Source organism: Haliotis rubra, unplaced genomic scaffold, assembly GCF_003918875.1.
Source record: "Haliotis rubra isolate DU_JTF1 unplaced genomic scaffold, ASM391887v1 Scf58, whole genome shotgun sequence".
Classification (NCBI taxonomy): domain Eukaryota; kingdom Metazoa; phylum Mollusca; class Gastropoda; order Lepetellida; family Haliotidae; genus Haliotis; species Haliotis rubra.
The window spans coordinates 2357914-2377727 of record NW_025767279.1 but is presented as its reverse complement, the minus strand read 5'-3'; the positions used below and the strand labels follow the sequence as shown (position 1 = coordinate 2377727).

The 19814-nt window shown below is 43.4% G+C and overlaps 1 protein-coding gene across 1 annotated transcript in view; it reads left to right on the top strand.

Moving 5' to 3' along the window:
• The window catches only part of LOC124254675 (peroxisomal acyl-coenzyme A oxidase 1-like), a 38840-nt gene that overhangs the window by 16529 nt on the left and 2497 nt on the right, over nt 1-19814 (top strand). The window contains exons 6-14 of the mRNA XM_046688522.1: nt 5963-6078; nt 6618-6787; nt 8663-8825; nt 9293-9483; nt 13365-13526; nt 15085-15190; nt 16896-17042; nt 18198-18268; nt 18933-19068. Of these exons, the coding sequence (XP_046544478.1) occupies nt 5963-6078; nt 6618-6787; nt 8663-8825; nt 9293-9483; nt 13365-13526; nt 15085-15190; nt 16896-17042; nt 18198-18268; nt 18933-19068 (1262 nt within the window). The remainder of the gene's footprint in view (nt 1-5962; nt 6079-6617; nt 6788-8662; nt 8826-9292; nt 9484-13364; nt 13527-15084; nt 15191-16895; nt 17043-18197; nt 18269-18932; nt 19069-19814) is intronic.

Sequence of the window (19814 nt, the reverse complement as noted above, 5' to 3'; positions counted from 1 at the left end):
CAATTTGAATTGCTTGTGCTGTGAGAGTCAGCAAAATATTTCTGTTTAAAAAATTCAGTTAATAAAAAATTGTAAATATCATGTTAAAGATTAGTGACATTTCTATTCTGATGAGAAATACCTCAAGGTTCAGGGTGTCAGAAGCTGATGTTGATCAATCTGACCTTGAAATCCCAATCTAAAAATAGCCTGCATGCTTGTGAGCATGTGCGAATTACATTGTGGGAAATTCAGCATGTCTCAGTGATAGAGATGATATTAAACAGGCCTATCCATTTGGAGGAAGAAAGTGTTTTTTATTTTAACTTATCTTTCTTAATGAACAAAGTTATGAGTTGGTGTCTAAGTTGAAGCCAAAAGTTCAGTCAGAATGCTGTACACAAAAGATGATGATGGTTTTTATAGAGAAGCATGTACAATGTAAATGAATCCCCCTAAGATTTATGTATAAAGTAAGTGACTCCCCTGCATGTCATTTACAAAATTCCCCGGTAATTTTAAGCATATTTTTTAATATTTGTATGTACAAAGTTGCTTTCATTGATAGATTTACAAACATTCAGCCATCAGTGATAGTCATACAAGGCCTTTCATTGAAAAGTTATTTACCTTTCACAATTTGGTCACTGTACTTTGCATCTGGTAGGTAGGGCAAAATATGGTTATTTTGTTTATAAAAGGTGAGACAATACTAACATTTTGTCCATGTGGACACTGTGAAATGATGTCAGATGGATGGAGGTGAAAATAAAATAATATTACAGGGTATGAAAATTCCAAAAATTTCAGCCGGACCAAAGGGCTGGTTAGATGTAAAATTCCCTGCCCACAAACAATACTAATTTACCTATTTACTCTATCTTTACGAGTGAATTAATAATGATTTATTATCCTGAAATATGATGAATATCTTTATATATATGTCTAAATTTTAACCCGACCTTCGGGCAGGTGGATTTTAGAATCTGGCAGTCCATGTTCAAAATAGCCTGTCCCGGGCGGTCGGGCAGGCGGGTATTTCGAATGTTGAATATTAATCAGACCTTAATGGAATAATATGAATTTGTAAAATGTGTAGCTGATAACAGGTCAGGAATTCATTGGTAGTTCTGAACCTGCAAGTAATTACTGATTCAAGTGTAGGTGAATTTATACACAACTGTAGAGATTCCGGAAGTACAAATTTCATGATTTCCTCCTTACATAAGTGAGTGAGTGAGTTAAGTTTAACGCCGCTTTTGGCAATATTCCGGAGGACATTAGAAATGAGCTTCACACATTCTACCCATTTGGGGAAACAAACCCAGTTTTTAGGCGTGATGAGCGAACGTTTTAACCCCACCACTCTCTTGACATTAGACTGTTAGAAAGTTGTGAGGCTGTGGGGCTAGTGATGGTTCAGTTGCACAGGTGGAACTGTCAATCCACTCTGAGGGAATGCTGTGCTGGTTTACAATATTTCTTTTCCAAGAAAATGAACTAATTTGTTAACTGTTGTGTTAGCCTGTCAGTGCCATAATGGTTTGCCACCTTCAAATCCAGGGCCTAGATTTTCGAAGCTTGCATAGTGCTAATATAGTCGTAAGTGCCATACGTTAACAGTAACTTATGACTATCTTAGTGCTAAGAGAGCTTAAACAATCTAGGCCCAGCATTTGAAAATATTTTGCTCAAAATGATTGCTACCAAATAGCAAAATTATCAGGAAATTTCTGACTTGATTTCATTCAAGACTTGATTCAGTTTGATAGTTGAACTCAATGTCAAAATGTCATAAATTCATTAACTGTTAGTGATTCAATTTTCAATTTCTTTCCTTTTTATTTTTTCTCCCCCAAAATGAAATTATGAAATCATAAGTAATTTGAAAATAATGATTAGGATGAATAAACCCAACCCAACCTGTTCCTCATCACTGACTGAATTGTTCCCCTTGTGTTCCAGGTGTCAGCGTGGGTGATATGAAGATATACATACCTGAATTGTTCCCCTTGTGTTCCAGGTGTCAGCATGGGTGATATGAAGATATACATTCCTGAATTGTTCCGCTTGTGTTCCAGGTGTCAGCGTGGGTGATATGAAGATATACATACCTGAATTGTTCCCCTTGTGTTCCAAGTGTCAGCGTGGGTGATATGAAGATATACATTACTGAATTGTTCCCCTTGTGTTCCAGGTGTCAGCGTGGGTGATGTGAAGATATACATTCCTGAATTGTTCCCCTTGTGTTCCAGGTGTCAGCGATATGAAGTGATATGAAGATATACATACCTGAATTGTTCCCCTTGTGTTCCAGGTGTCAGCGTGGGTGATATGAAGATATACATTCCTGAATTGTTCCCCTTGTGTTCCAAGTGTCAGAGTGGGTTATATGAAGATATACATTCCTGAATTGTTCCCCTTGTGTTCCAGGTGTCAGCGTGGGTGATATGAAGATATACATACCTGAATTGTTCCCCTTGTGTTCCAAGTGTCAGCGTGGGTGATATGAAGATATACATACCTGAATTGTTCCCCTTGTGTTCCAGGTGTCAGCGTGGGTGATATGAAGATATACATACCTGAATTGTTCCCCTTGTGTTCCAGGTGTCAGCGTGGGTGATATGAAGATATACATTACTGAATTGTTCCCCTTGTGTTCCAGGTGTCAGAGTGGGTTATATGATGATATACATTCCTGAATTCTTCCCCTTGTGTTCCAGGTGTCAGCGTGGGTGATATGAAGATATACATTCCTGAATTGTTCCCCTTGTGTTCCAGGTGTCAGAGTGGGTTATATGAAGATATACATACCTGAATTGTTCCCCTTGTGTTCCAGGTGTCAGCGTGGGTGATATGAAGATATACATTACTGAATTGTTCCCCTTGTGTTCCAAGTGTCAGCGTGGGTGATATGAAGATATACATTCCTGAATTGTTCCTGTTGTGTTCCAGGTGTCAGTGTGGGTGATATGAAGATATACATTCCTGAATTGTTCCTCTTGTGTTCCAAGTGTCAGCGTGGGTTATATGAAGATATACATTCCTGAATTGTTCCCCTTGTGTTCCAGGTGTCAGTGTGGGTGATATGAAGATATACATTCCTGAATTGTTCCTCTTGTGTTCCAAGTGTCAGCGTGGGTTATATGAAGATATACATTACTGAATTGTTCCTCTTGTGTTCCAGGTGTCAGCGTGGGTGATATGAAGATATACATTCCTGAATTGTTCCTCTTGTGTTCCAGATGTCAGCGTGGGTGATATGAAGATATACATTACTGAATTGTTCCCCTTGTGTTCCAGGTGTCAATGTGGGTTATATGATGATATACATTCCTGAATTGTTCCCCTTGTGTTCCAGGTGTCAATGTGGGTTATATGATGATATACATTCCTGAATTGTTCCCCTTGTGTTCCAGGTGTCAGTGTGGGTGATATGAAGATATACATTACTGAATTGTTCCTCTTGTGTTCCAGGTGTCAGTGTGGGAGATATGAAGATATACATACCTGAATTGTTCCGCTTGTGTTCCAGGTGTCAGTGTGGGTTATATGATGATATACATTCCTGAATTGTTCCCCTTGTGTTCCAGGTGTCAGTGTGGGTGATATGAAGATATACATTCCTGAATTGTTCCTCTTGTGTTCCAGGTGTCAGTGTGGGTTATATGAAGATATACATTACTGAATTGTTCCCCTTGTGTTCCAGGTGTCAGCGTGGGTTATATGATGATATACATTCCTGAATTGTTCCCCTTATGTTCCAAGTGTCAGCGTGGGTGATATGAAGGTATACATTCCTGAATTGTTCCCCTTGTGTTCCAGGTGTCAGTGTGGGTGATATGAAGATATACATTCCTGAATTGTTCCCCTTGTGTTCCAGGTGTCAGCGTGGGTGATATGAAGATATACATTACTGAATTGTTCCCCTTGTGTTCCAGGTGTCAGCGTGGGTGATATGAAGATATACATTACTGAATTGTTCCTCTTGTGTTCCAAGTGTCAAGTGTCAGCTTGTGTTGGGTTATATGAAGATATACATTACTGAATTGTTCCTCTTGTGTTCCAGGTGTCAGCGTGGGTTATATGAAGATATACATTCCTGAATTGTTCCCCTTGTGTTCCAGGTGTCAGTGTGGGTTATATGAAGATATACATTCCTGTATTGTTCCCCTTGTGTTCCAAGTGTCAGCGTGGGTGATATGAAGATATACATTCCTGAATTGTTCCTCTTGTGTTCCAGGTGTCAGTTTGGGTGATATGAAGATATACATTCCTGAATTGTTCCCCTTGTGTTCCAAGTGTCAGCGTGGGTGATATGAAGATATACATTCCTGAATTGTTCCTCTTGTGTTCCAGGTGTCAGCGTGGGTGATATGAAGATATACATTCCTGAATTGTTCCTCTTGTGTTCCAGGTGTCAGCGTGGGTTATATGAAGATATACATTCCTGTATTGTTCCTCTTGTGTTCCAGCTGTCAGTGTGGGTGATATGAAGATATACATACCTGAATTGTTCCTCTTGTGTTCTAGGTGTCAGCGTGGGTGATATGAAGATATACATTAATGAATTGTTCCCCTTGTGTTCCAGGTGTCAGTGTGGGTGATATGAAGATATACAATCCTTAATTGTTCCTCTTGTGTTCCAGGTGTCAGCGTGGGTGATATGAAGATATACATTACTGAATTGTTCCTCTTGTGTTCCAGGTGTCAGCGTGGGTTATATGAAGATATACATTCCTGTATTGTTCCCCTTGTGTTCCAAGTGTCAGCGTGGGTGATATGAAGATATACATTCCTGAATTGTTCCTCTTGTGTTCCAGGTGTCAGTGTGGGTGATATGAAGATATACATTCCTGAATTCTTCCCCTTGTGTTCCAGGTGTCAGAGTGGGTGATATGATGATATACATTCCTGAATTGTTTCCCTTGTGTTCCAGGTGTCAGAGTGGGTGATATGAAGATATACATTCCTGAATTGTTCCTCTTGTGTTCCAGGTGTCAGCGTGGGTGATATGAAGATATACATTCCTGAATTGTTCCACTTGTGTTCCAGGTGTCAGTGTGGGTTATATGATGATATACATTCCTGAATTGTTCCTCTTGTGTTCCAGGTGTCAGCGTGGGTTATATGAAGATATACATTCCTTAATTGTTCCCCTTGTGTTCCAGGTGTCAACGTGGGTTATATGAAGATATACAATCCTTAATTGTTCCTCTTGTGTTCCAGGTGTCAGTGTGGGTTATATGAAGATATACATTCCTGAATTGTTCCTCTTGTGTTCCAGGTGTCAGAGTGGGTGATATGAAGATATACATTCCTGAATTGTTCCCCTTGTGTTCCAGGTGTCAGCGTGGGTTATATGAAGATATACATTCCTGAATTGTTCCTCTTGTGTTCCAGGTGTCAGAGTGGGTGATATGAAGATATACATTCCTGAATTGTTCCTCTTGTGTTCCAGGTGTCAGCATGGGTTATATGAAGATATACATTCCTGAATTGTTCCTCTTGTGTTGCAGGTGTCAGCGTGGGTTATATGAAGATATACATTCCTGAATTGTTCCTCTTGTGTTGCAGGTGTCAGCGTGGGTTATATGAAGATATACATTCCTGAATTGTTCCTCTTGTGTTCCAGGTGTCAGCGTGGGTTATATGAAGATATACATTCCTGAATTGTTCCTCTTGTGTTCCAGGTGTCAGCATGGGTTATATGAAGATATACATTCCTGAATTGTTCCTCTTGTGTTCCAGGTGTCAGCGTGGGTTATATGAAGATATACATTCCTGAATTGTTCCTCTTGTGTTCCAGGTGTCAGCGTGGGTTAGATGAAGATATACATTCCTGAATTGTTCCTCTTGTGTTCCAGGTGTCAGTGTGGGTGATATGAAGATATACATTCCTGAATTGTTCCCCTTGTATTCCAGGTGTCAGCATGGGTTATATGAAGATATACATGCCTGAATTGTTCCTCTTGTGTTCCAGGTGTCAGCGTGGGTGATATAGGTCCCAAGCTGGCCTTACAGAACATTGATAATGGCTTCTTGATGATGAAAAATGTCCGCATTCCTCGAGCAAACATGTTGATGAAAAATTCCCAGGTATGACATATTATTGCATCCCTGATTAATTTATTATCTTGTTATGTTACTTTCTTTCCACTGATAATTTTTTTTGTACTGTAATGATCCAGAGCTGCATATTTGGGCAAAGTTTATATATAAATGACAGAATAAACATTAATAATTTGACTTATTACTAATTTGGTTTCCATCACAAGATCTTGAAATAAATACTGGTACAAAAATTCTAACATTTTGGTTAATGTCACATATTGTTTATGTATTTTCTGAGTATTTTCTGAGTTTCCGCTTGTGTTTACTGTGGACCGCTGTAAGATTGCTGATGCACAATTCAACAATAATCACTTCCTCATTGTTGCTAGAGTATACAGTATGGTGGCTTCATCCATAAAACTCGATGACCACCTGGCCGAAGCACCTGCCTGCTGCTGACTAGGCAGACACCCTATCCACTGCACCAAGTAGCAGGTCCCAGCCATAAAATGCAACATTCCACAATCTGAAATAGTGAGTCACTGTAGCAAATTAAGATTTATTTATTTTCTATGTTTATGCAGGTGTCGAGAGATGGTCGTTTCAGCACATCAGGGTCAAGCAAAGCCAACTATGCCACAATGATTCTGGTTCGTGTGAAAATACTCAAGTGGATGAAAGGTATCCTCATGAAAGGAGTGACCACTTCTCTACGATACAGTGCTGTGCGCAGACAGTCACAACTTAAACCAGGGTATGACACTATGTTTTCTTTATGATCCATGGGAATCCTAAGCTGGAATTGTACCACATACCTTGTCATACTTTCATGATCAGATTCTGCGACTGCATGACACACGGATGGAGAGGGTCATTGCCGACAAATATTCATCCCTGGGACCCGTTTCACAAATCAATCGTAGCGCTACGACTATCGTTGTTAAGCCTATGTTAAAGTATGGGAGTTACCATCACCTTAGCGCTACTTTCGCTTTGAGAAACAGGTCCCTGGTCTGTTCAGCCTAGCCTATCTACAGGCCTCCATCATCTAGCTGGAACATTGCTGAATGGAAACCTGATATAGGCTTACTTATCCTCTGTTTGTCCAGGGGCGGTGGGGTATCCTAGTGGTTAAAGCGTTGGCTCGTCACGCCGAAGACCCCGGGTTCGATTCCCCACATGGGCACAATGTGTTAAGCCCATTTCTGGTGTCCCCCGCCGTGATATTGCTGGAATATTGCTAAAAGCAGCGTAAAACTAAACTCAGTCAGTCAGTCAGTCTGTTTGTCCAACATGGCTAATAAGATAAAGGCAGTAAAACCAGCCTTAGATATGGATACTTCTTGGCATTAGGGCCCATTGCAGGTGGTGATCTTAGTGCAAGGCAATCTTAGTGCAAAACAGGTTTTTTGAGATGACTGTAACTCCCATAGTTAAACAAAGGCTTAAAATAGTCCTAACACTCTGATTGCTTTGTGTAAGGGGGCCCAGATTGATTCTGAAGACTGAGATGATTGTAACTCTAACATAAACTGATAACATTCATAGAGATGTAACCTCAGTGAATGTGTAATGTATAATATGTATAAGTTCAGTCCAAATGTTTGGCACAACTTGTTGAATTGTTCCCAACAATCATGTGAGAGAATGTGCTCACTAAGCGTCACTGTTTTTCATGACATCATATCAGATATGACGTCACATGCTTGTGTCTTGAAGATTGAAACTGTTCCAAATTCAGATTACAATGGTCCGGTGGGGCAGCCTAGTGGTTTAAGTGTTGGCTCGTCACGGCGAAGACCGGGTTCAATTCCGCACATGGGTACAATGTGTGAATCCCCATTTCTGGTGTCCCTCTGTCATGATATTGCTGGAAGATTGCTAAAAGTGGCGTAAAACTAAACTCACTCACTCACTCTGGTTACAATGGTGGACTGACAATCTGATAGTGGACACAAGAGAGATATTAATGCCACTCACAGCTTTTCACTTAAATAATCTTTGTAGCAAACATTCATAAATATGTAGCTTTTGTCAGTAGCTTGTGTTAAGAGCATTGTGTGGAGTGCTTTACGAGCTGAACCTTCATGCACATCAGTCAACTTTCAACCTCATACTGTACCTCAAATTCTGTACACTGTACACTGTACACAGATACCTCCTAGTATTATAAGCTACCTCCATGTACAAGCTGAAGTTCCTGTATATCTCTACACTTTCACCCTCATTGTTTACAAAGGGGCAGTGGGGTAGCCTTGTGATTAAAGCGTTTGCTTGTCACACCAAAAGCCCGGTTTCGATTCCCCACATGGGTCTGTGTGAAGCCCATTTCTGGTGTCCCCAGCTGTGATAATGCCGAAATAATTCACTCACTCACTCACTCACTCACTCACTGCCTCACTCACTGCCTCACTCACTGACTCACTCACTCACTCACTCACTCACTCACTCACTCACTCACTCACTCACTCACTCACTCACTCACTCACTCACTCACTCACTGCCTCACTCACTGCCTCACTCACTGACTCACTCACTGACTCACTCACTCACTCACTCACTCACTCACTCACTCACTCACTCACTCACTCACTCACTCACTCACTCACTGTGCCACCTCTATTTACAGTACCGAGGAGATGCAGATCCTCAGCTACCAATCCCAGCAGTACAAGCTGTTCCCGGCCCTGGCAGCAGTCTATGCCTACCAGTTTGTGACGACAACCATGACGGCCATGTATGAGAAGGCTTATGAAGAAATCATAGGTGGAAACAACCGGCTTCTGGCAGAGGTCAGTCCTTTTGTTTCCATGGTTACTGTCATAATATCATAATAGTTATCTCGATTGTTTTTTTGGTGTCAAAATTCATCTTTAACCAACAAACAAACACAGACACTCGTACACACATGCACGCATGCACACACACACACACACACACACACACACACACACATATTGCATTGCATGTTATGTTAAACTGCAGTGTTAAAATACCTAGGAAATTAAGCAAATGAGATTTTTTTATTTCCAGTGTTCAACAAATTAGCACCTTTTTCACAGGGTGCTTAATTTGGTGTTAACTAGTAGTCAGTCATTACAAATGTATTTCATTAAGTAATGCAAGCTGGGAATAGGTGTTAATTACCTTTGTCTGCAAGGTACTTGTGGATAGTAAAGTTACAAGGAGGAGTGTTTGGCAGAGGGGCAGAACTCCCATGTTATGCCCTTCCTGCAATATGTTTCTGTTTTTCCTTCAGCTTCACAGTCAGACGTCCTGCTTGAAGGCTCTGCTGTCAGAAGAGGGTTGTGTTTACCTGGAGACTCTAGGCCGGGCAATGGGGGGACATGGCTACATGCTGATGGCAGGTGGTGGACCGTACTTGCTGAGTGCCATGACTCTCCCCACAGTGGAGGGAGAGAACACAGTGTTGTACCAGCAGACGGCCAGGTGAGTGAGTGAATGTAGTGTACAGATGGTCAGTGGGTACTTGCTGGGTGCCATGACTCTCCCCACGGTGGAGGGAGAGAACACAGTGTTGTACCAACAGACGGCCAGGTGAGTGAGTGAGTGAAGGTAGTGTACAGATGGTCAGTGGGTACTTGCTGGGTGCCATGACTCTCCCCACGGTGGAGGGAGAGAACACAGTGTTGTACCAGCAGACGGCCAGGTGAGTCAGTGAGTGAAGGTAGTGTACAGATGGTCAGTGGGTACTTGCTGGGTGTGACTCTCCCCACGGTGGAGGGAGGAGAGAACACAGTGTTGTACCAGCAGACAGCCAGGTGAGATGAGTGAAGGTAGGGTACAGATGGTCAGTGGGTACTTGCTGGGTGCCATGACTCTCCCACAGTGGAGGGAGAGAACACAGTGTTGTACCAGCAGACGGCCAGGTGAGTCAGTGAGTGATGGTAGTGTACAGATGGTCAGTGGGTACTTGCTGGGTGCCATGACTCTCCCCACGGTGGAGGGAGAGAACACAGTGTTGTACCAGCAGACAGCCAGGTGAGTGAGTGAGTGAATGTAGTGTACAGATGGTCAGTGGGTACTTGCTGAGTGCCATGACTCTCCCCACGGTGGAGGGAGAGAACACAGTGTTGTACCAGCAGATGGCCAGGTGAGTGAGTGAGTGAAGGTAGTGTACAGATGGTCAGTGGGTACTTGCTGGGTGCCATGACTCTCCCCACGGTGGAGGGAGAGAACACAGTGTTGTACCAGCAGATGGCCAGGTGAGTGAGTGAATGTAGTGTACAGATGGTCAGTGGGTTCTTGCTGGGTGCCATGACTCTCCCCACAGTGGAGGGAGAGAACACAGTGTTGTACCAACAGATGGCCAGGTGAGTGAGTGAGTGAATGTAGTGTACAGATGGTCAGTGGGTTCTTGCTGGGTGCCATGACTCTCCCCACGGTGGAGGGAGAGAACACAGTGTTGTACCAACAGATGGCCAGGTGAGTCATTGAGTGATGGTAGTATAAAGATGGTCAGTGGGTTCTTGCTGGGTGCCCTGACTCTCCCCACGGTGGAGGGAGAGAACACAGTGTTGTACCAGCAGACGTCCAGGTGAGTCAGTGAGTGAAGGTAGTGTACAGATGGTCAGTGGGTACTTGCTGGGTGCCATGACTCTCCCCACGGTGGAGGGAGAGAACACAGTGTTGTACCAGCAGACGGCAAGGTGAGTGAGTGAATGTAGTGTACAGATGGTCAGTGGGTTCTTGCTGGGTGCCATGACTCTCCCCACGGTGGAGGGAGAGAACACAGTGTTGTACCAACAGATGGCCAGGTGAGTCAGTGAGTGATGGTAGTATAAAGATGGTCAGTGGGTTCTTGCTGGGTGCCATGACTCTCCCCACGGTGGAGGGAGAGAACACAGTGTTGTACCAGCAGACGTCCAGGTGAGTGAGTGAGTGAGTGAAGGTAGTGTACAGATAGTCAGTGGGTACTTGCTGGGTGCCATGACTCTCCCCACGGTGGAGGGAGAGAACACAGTGTTGTACCAGCAGATGCCCAGGTGAGTGAGTGAATGTAGTGTACAGATGGTCAGTGGGTTCTTGCTGGGTGCCATGACTCTCCCCATGGTGGAGGGAGAGAACACAGTGTTGTACCAGCAGACGGCCAGGTGAGTGAGTGAATGTAGTGTACAGATGGTCAGTGGGTTCTTGCTGGGTGCCATGACTCTCCCCACGGTGGAGGGAGAGAACACAGTGTTGTACCAGCAGATGGCCAGGTGAGTGAGTGAAGGTAGTGTACAGATGGTCAGTGGGTACTTGCTAGGTGCCATGACTCTCCCCACGGTTGAGGGAGAGAACACAGTGTTGTACCAGCAGACGGCCAGGTGAGTGAGTGAATGTAGTGTACAGATGGTCAGTGGGTTCTTGCTGGGTGCCATGACTCTCCCACAGTGGAGGGAGAGAACACAGTGTTGTACCAACAGATGGCCAGGTGAGTGAGTGAGTGAAGGTAGTGTACAGATGGTCAGTGGGTACTTGCTGGGTGCCATGACTCTCCCCACGGTGGAGGGAGAGAACACAGTGTTGTACCAGCAGATGGCCAGGTGAGTGAGTGAAGGTAGTGTACAGATGGTCAGTGGGTACTTGCTGGGTGCCATGACTCTCCCCACGGTGGAGGGAGAGAACACAGTGTTGTACCAGCAGACGGCCAGGTGAGTGAGTGAGTGAAGGTAGTGTACAGATGGTCAGTGGGTACTTGCTGGGTGCCATGACTCTCCCCACGGTGGAGGGAGAGAACACAGTGTTGTACCAGCAGACGGCCAGGTGAGTCAGTGAGTGATGGTAGTGTACAGATGGTCAGTGGGTACTTGCTGTGTACCATGACTCTCCCCACAGTGGAGGGAGAGAACACAGTGTTGTACCAGCAGATGGCCAGGTGAGTCAGTGAGTGAAGGTAGTATACAGATGGTCAGTGGGTACTTGCTGGGTGCCATGACTCTCCCCACGGTGGAGGGAGAGAACACAGTGTTGTACCAGCAGATGGCCAGGTGAGTGAGTGAGTGAAGGTAGTGTACAGATGGTCAGTGGGTTCTTGCTGGGTGCCATGACTCTCCCCACGGTGGAGGGAGAGAACACAGTGTTGTACCAGCAGATGGCCAGGTGAGTGAGTGAGTGAAGGTAGTGTACAGATGGTCAGTGGGTTCTTGCTGTGTGCCATGACTCTCCCCACGGTGGAGGGAGAGAACACAGTGTTGTACCAGCAGACGGCCAGGTGAGTGAGTGAGTGAAGGTAGTGTACAGATGGTCAGTGGGTACTTGCTGGGTGCCATGACTCTCCCCACGGTGGAGGGAGAGAACACAGTGTTGTACCAGCAGACGGCCAGGTGAGTCAGTGAGTGATGGTAGTGTACAGATGGTCAGTGGGTACTTGCTGTGTACCATGACTCTCCCCACAGTGGAGGGAGAGAACACAGTGTTGTACCAGCAGATGGCCAGGTGAGTCAGTGAGTGATGGTAGTATACAGATGGTCAGTGGGTACTTGCTGGGTGCCATGACTCTCCCCACGGTGGAGGGAGAGAACACAGTGTTGTACCAGCAGATGGCCAGGTGAGTGAGTGAAGGTAGTGTACAGATGGTCAGTGGGTACTTGCTGGGTGCCATGACTCTCCCCACGGTGGAGGGAGAGAACACAGTGTTGTACCAACAGACGGCCAGGTGAGTGAGTGAGTGAAGGTAGTGCAATTATGGCTTGTTGAGTGACACAGTGGAGCAACACTATGTTGTACCTGCAGACAATTAATGGCCATTGCTCTAACCCTTTTAGTCTGTTGTTACAGGCATCTGATGAAGCAAGTTGCCAATGCTCTGTCTGACATTTCCGTCTGTTACAGGTATCTGATGAAGCAAGTGGCCAATGCTCTGTCTGACACTTCCTGTCTGTTACAGGTATCTGATGAAGCAAGTGGCCAATGCTCTGTCCGACACTTTCTGTCTGTTACAGGTATCTGATGAAGCAAGTGGCCAATGCTCTGTCTGACATTTCCGTCTGTTACAGGTATCTGATGAAGCAAGTGGCCAATGCTCTGTCTGACACTTCCTGTCTGTTACAGGTATCTGATGAAGCAAGTGGCCAATGCTCTGTCTGACACTTTCTGTCTGTTACAGGTATCTGATGAAGCAAGTGGCCAATGCTCTGTCTGACACTTTCTGTCTGTTACAGGTATCTGATGAAGCAAGTGGCCAATGCTCTGTCTGACACTTTCCGTCTGTTACAGGTATCTGATGAAGCAAGGGGCCAATGCTCTGTCTGACACTTTCCGTCTGTTACAGGTACCTGATGAAGCAAGTGGCCAATGCTCTGTCTGACACTTTCTGTCTGTTACAGGTATCTGATGAAGCAAGTGGCCAATGCTCTGTCTGGGCAGCAACTGCAGGGTTCATCGTCCTACCTGGCTGCTGACCCAGGATACATATGTCCCATCCAGGACTTCAACAACTGCAGGAACCTTCGCACACTGCTGGACATCTATAGAAACAGAGCTTATGGGTAATCACTGTCAGTTCTATCCACCATGTATTAGGGGTTTCAGCAAAATATTCAGGGTTAAACTAAAGGTACATATTGTTCAGTGTCCAGAATTCTTCCCACAGAGCAGGGTAAAACATGACAATATTCTGGGAATCATGTCTTTTCACATCAGATGGAATACATAGACAACATCAGTGTGCAAAATAACCTCTGGCCCGATAGCCTGTGCCTCATAAAAATCCAGTCAGGCCAGTAAATCTCCACAGTCACTGGCCCGACTGGCTAGTGAATTTTCATGGGGTCATTTGTTTTTTATGGTATTTTACATGTTGTAATCTTTTGCTTTGTTACTACGTTCAAATTTTCGGGCTAGTGAATTATTTGGTGGTCAGGCTCGCTGACTTGGTTGACACATGTCATCGATGCCCAATTGCGCAGATCGATGCTCATGCTGTTGATCACTGGATTGTCTGGTCCAGACTCGATTATTTACAGACCGCCTGCATGTAGCTGGAATATTGCTGAGTGCGGCGTAAAACTAAACTCACTCACTCACTCACTCTTTGGAGACAAACTTTCATACTTGACAAAGACCAAATAACCACATGAAGTGGAATAAAATCTCCTTCATGGACACTTTCTGAGATGGAGAGTGGGTGAATATGGTTTGACGTCGCTTTTAGCAATATTCCAGCAATATCATGGAAGGGGGGATATCAGAAATGGGCTTCAAACCCTTGACATCAGTTTAGGTAGCGAGAACTTTAACCACTAGGCTAACCCACCGCCCCATAGAGGGATAAGCAGGGAGATTCCGTGAGCTACTTGGCAGAGACAAGTAGTTACTGTTCAGCTGCATGTTTAGGGTTGCTTAGAGACTATGTACAGCTTCCACGTCATGCCACATAGTAAGTGGCTTTGGTCCTGGGTAAATGCGATAAAATCTGTTCTGTAACGAAACTGTCAAATTAGAAAGTAGACAATTTCATCCTTTTATTTATTCTTATCCAACAGAACCCAGTTTCATATTGTAACACACTCAAATATAATTCAAGTGTGTATATTTCTACATGAGTCGGGTATCTTTAGCACCATCATCTGCTGGGAGCTTCGTTTTGTCATTTCTTGGGGTAGTAAGAGTACCTTGAATCTAACAGAGTCCACCAAATACATAACCGTGCGCTACATCTGATTACTTACAACAGAGCACAATATCACAAAATATGCTTTCAGTGCCGTTGCTTTATTTCGAATAAATAATGAAATTTTGTTGTTTCCCAATATGTTATGACTCACAAATTTAGAAAATGACTCCGAAAAGCATTGACTGTAGTCAGCTTGACTCCATATTTTCTAAGCCTGTTTAAAACCCTGGGCCTCGTTTCACAAAACTGTCATAGCACTGCAACTATCGTAACACCTATGCTTTAATGTAGACTTACCAGAATCGTGACACTGAGATCGTTTTGTGAAACAGGACTGAGAATATGATTGTCAAAAATGACAAAGCACTTAGAACTACAGTAAAAAAACATATAAAGGGGGGTAACTCTTTTTTTTCTTTTCACTTGTTCAGGATTGTGACCGGCACTGCTCGTAAGCTTCACGCAGACATGACAAGTGGGATGGAACAACATATAGCATGGAACAACAACATGATCCGACTAGTCAGGGCAGGGAAGGTAAGATGATTATATGCAGCATATTTCATTTACAGCACTGGCACTGAATACGTCAAACAGTTTTTCTGAAAAGAACCAACCACTTCATATTTTGGCAGGGCCAGATATTTTGTCATCTGTTATCTTAATTGTACCTTAATTATATGAGCCAAAATATTTAGTTTTTGAAATGAAAACATGACATAATTGTTTCCCGAAAGTCAGCTTCTTTCCTTTTTAACAGTATGAAGCAATTATTTTTAAAAAGATCATTTTTGGATAAAGTTTGTCCATCTTCACTCTCCAAAACATTATCAAATGGTTAACCTCTAAAGACAATTTTCATGTTTCATTTTCATTAAAGGGATGGTTGGGTAGCCTTGTGGTTAAGGCATTCGCTTGTTATTATTATTTTTTATTATTATATGATACTTATATAGCGCACATATCCAGGCAACTAGTGCTTGCTCAAGGCGCTAATATTTTTTTCCCTCGATCATTGGATGTCAATCTCAATGGCACATCGTATTATCAATCTCAACTCCCTGGGGAGTATACAACTCTTGCAGCCACTAGGCGCACTGAGTTATTGTGGCTTTCTCATCCTAACGAGGTACCCATTCACAACTGGGTGGACTAGGACACATTGTCACAGTATTTTGTCCAAGTTCACTGCACGTTGCTGTACCCGCAACTAGGTGTTTGCACGTATTCATGTGGCCACCATCTGGTCATATACCAACGGATTCGTGGGTTCTTTTAAGTGCACAGGGTTGTGTACTGTACACTAGGGGTTGTGACAACACTGAAAGAGTCTGCACACAAAGTTGACTCCAAGGTTTTTACACCCGGTCACAGGTGGGCTCGATCCCGACACCTCAACCTCGCTGGATCACTAGCCTGGCGCCTTAGCCAGCTCGCCCACTGCGCCCCCCCCTTTTGTTACTCAAAAGATTCATTCCCTACATGGGTACAGTGTGTGAAGCCCATTTCTGCTTTCCCCACCATGATATTGCTGGAATATTGCTATAAATGGTGTAAAATCATACTCACTCACTTTCATTACCTGTGCACAATAATCAGGAATCTTTTTATTGAAAAATATATGTAAGTCCTTGATTAGTCAATTGATTGTATGTCTGTGGAGTCAGGATCATAGACAGTCGTCACCAACATCATCTTCGCTTGGTCAAACTTTAACGCGGTAGTGACCCACATTGTGTTTATGTTTAGTGCTATTTGTTCTGGTTAAATGCAAAATAGATTTATCCACGAATAATCAACAGTAATTAGTGGCATGCATATGTTACAGATATTGAGTTATCTCCCCTCCTGGGACTGTTGATGTGGTGATGTATGCCATGACTACTGAAGTATTGACCCACACCTTGATACTCCAAATTGTGTGTCACCTATAACGTGAAAATTCCAACTGTGGTGTCGTACCACAGTCGTGTGAAAACTGTGTTCTTAATCACAATCACTGGATGTTTTGGTTCAGATCTGATCAGATACAGGCTGACTTCCAAGATGCTGGAAAGATTCAACACTTAGTTTAAGTTTTTTTAAAATACTAATTTCACTTGTCTGCACCACACAATCAAATCAGGATGTAAGAAATGTTGGTTCTGAGTGCTAACTGACCTAATGTTTCTGACTAAACAATGGTATCAAGGCATCCATGTCTAATGTCTCATTAGCTTTGTTTCCTTCATATCTTGCACAGGTCCACAGCCAGTTCTATGCCCTGGAATGTTTTGTAGAGGGAGTGGAGACTGCCAAGGTCCGACCTGAACTGGGGGCTGTTCTACACAAGCTGTGCTGCCTGTATGCCCTGTACGGCATCTCAAACAACAGCGGAGACTTCTTGGAGGTACATGTAATGCTAGACAGACCATGTGCTTTGTGTAATGACTGCGAGACACTGATTGTTATGTTGAATGTTTAAAGTTACTTTGTATGACAACATTGAGAGCTCTTCTCCAACATGATGGTACAAGGCTAGAAATGGCGTTAGATGTCGTCAAGGTAACTTGTCTGTTGTAGTAGTGTTCTAGGGGATGTGGGCAGTATCCTGATTTAATAGCTATACTGATCACACTTCTGGCTGGGGCTACAACTCTAGTACAGTTGACTCTGGCAATATCGGCCTCTGTAAACACCGGCACTCTGTCTACATCAGCACAAAGTTTCTTAATTATCATTTAGAAACATCTGTAAACATCGGCATCTGTCTACTCAGGATATCGGCATTGTTTTTCAGTCCCAACGAACAAGTTGTTATGAAAACGAATCTGTAAAAAACGGCACATGAAGGATGGCACAACCCTTTGATGCAATATGGTCCAAATGATGTAAGAACACAATTCGCGGTTACTCCCGAGATTATTCAGAAACGGGAAGTGTCAATCAGTTTCTTGTTAATTAGTGAGTGGTACGTGTCACTTACATAGAGTAATTAATACATTTAGTGGGCAGTTTGACTGTAAAAACGAGCAAGAGTTTAGTTGTTTTGGCGGTATTTAAGGTAAAATCGTATAATGTCAATAGTGTAATAGTCAGTATCGCCAAAATGCCTCGGCCGGCAAAACGTGCAAGTTGTGAGTTGACCCTTCAACAAAAAGTGCATCAGGTGGCTGGTTAACATCATGGAAAACACTATACAGCATAAAACAATTCAAAGATCACTGTTCTCTAGAATGGACACATGTTCCAGCACTGATGAACTTTGCAAAGCAATTACGGTGTTAGATGCAGTGTACTGGATCGCGAGGGCGTGAGAACTTGCAACCTGCCAAAACCGGCACTCTGTCAAAACCGGCATTTTTATTTGGTCCCGTGTGATGCCGGTATTGACAGTACACTGTATTACTTTACTTGCTTAGAGTACTTTCATAGCAGACTTTGTGAGGCATTAACTGGAAGACATTCTTACAGGCAAACATTGTTTTATTAGCACCAACAAGATGGTGCCTAGCTTCAAGAGGTTTGTGTGTGTTTTAAGCCTTGTGTGTTCTGTATTTTTCAGACAGAATCTGTGAATCTTGCCCAGATGGAGATGTTGAGAAGTGTGGAGTATCAGCTCCTGGCTGAGATCAGGTGAGATGACACGCAGGACTACGTTCATCCCAGCAGAGCAAGGGAGATATCTGACTATATACATGCAGTTTCCACCCTTTACAAACTAGGCTGAAATTATGGAGCTATATTTTGGCTTGACAATGAGTCTGTATACAGTCAAATAAAAATTGTGTATCAAAATTGACATCTAGATCATGAACAACGTCACGACTGACGTGGAGATTGAGCCTGACCACCTGATCCGGTTAGTCGCCTCTTGTGACAAGCATGGGTTGCTGAAGACCAATTCTAACCCAGATCTTCATGGGTTTCAGTCATGGAAGAACTCGGTGATTGCATTTGATGGTCATTTGTGTTGATCAAGGCTGTAATGGTAAAAGGTTTAAGGGCATTTTTTGTAACAATATTGTGATTATACACACAAGGTGATTGGGGATGGACAGATTTGGAAACATTGAGACTTGACTCTGGTTGGGGATAGGCTGGTAGACAGATATATACCTAATCAGCAGATGGTGTGTTATATAGTGAACGCAAGCAACAGAGGCTACATGACACCGACATTATATTGCTGGTCAGTAGTTATTGTCAGTAGATTTAGGCGCCAGAGTGGAAATAAAACAGATTTTCTTAGACTGCGTTAGGATTAAATGATTTCAGACATTACATTCTGTGTATTCAGACCTGATGCTGTTTCTTTGGTGGATGCTTTGGATCTTCATGACGTCCACCTCCTTTCTGCGCTGGGATGTTACGACGGCAACGTGTACGAGCGACTCTACCAGTCTGCCCTGAAGGAACCCATGAACAAGACTCAGGTTAGCTTTGTTACTTCTAAGGGATACTGTATACTGAAATGTTTGGCTTTTGTGGAGGATTTCAGATGTTATTGTTTAGATGTCAGTTGTTTGGAGTATTTAAAGTGTTTGTCAAGTATTTCAGCTGTAAAATGTCATATTGCTCAAGGTGAGCTCCAGTAGCCCTTCTTGCCGACTATAAGTGTTCGTCAAGTATTTCAGCTGTAAAATGTCATTTTGCTCAAGGTGAGCTCCAGTAGCCCTTCTTGCCAACTATAAGTGTTCGTCAAGTTTTCAGCTGTAAAATGTCATTTTGCTCAAGGTGAGCTCCAGTAGCCCTTCTTGCCAACTATAAGTGTTCGTCAAGTTTTTCAGCTGTAAAATGTCATTTTGCTCAAGGTGAGCTCCAGTAGCCCTTCTTGCCAACTATAAGTGTTCGTCAAGTTTTTCAGCTGTAAAATGTCATTTTGCTCAAGGTGAGCTCCAGTACCCCTTCTTGCCGACTATAAGTGTTAGGTCAAGTATTTCAGCTGTAAATGTCATTTTGCTCAAGGTGAGCTCCAGTAGCCCTTCTTGCCGACTATAAGTGTTCGTCAAGTATTTCAGCTGTAAAATGTCATTTTGCTCAAGGTGAGCTCCAGTAGCCCTTCTTGCCGACTATAAGTGTTCGTCAAGTTTTTCAGCTGTAAAATGTCATTTTGCTCAAGGTGAGCTCCAGTACCCCTTCTTGCGGACTATAAGTGTTCGTCAAGTTTTTCAGCTGTAAA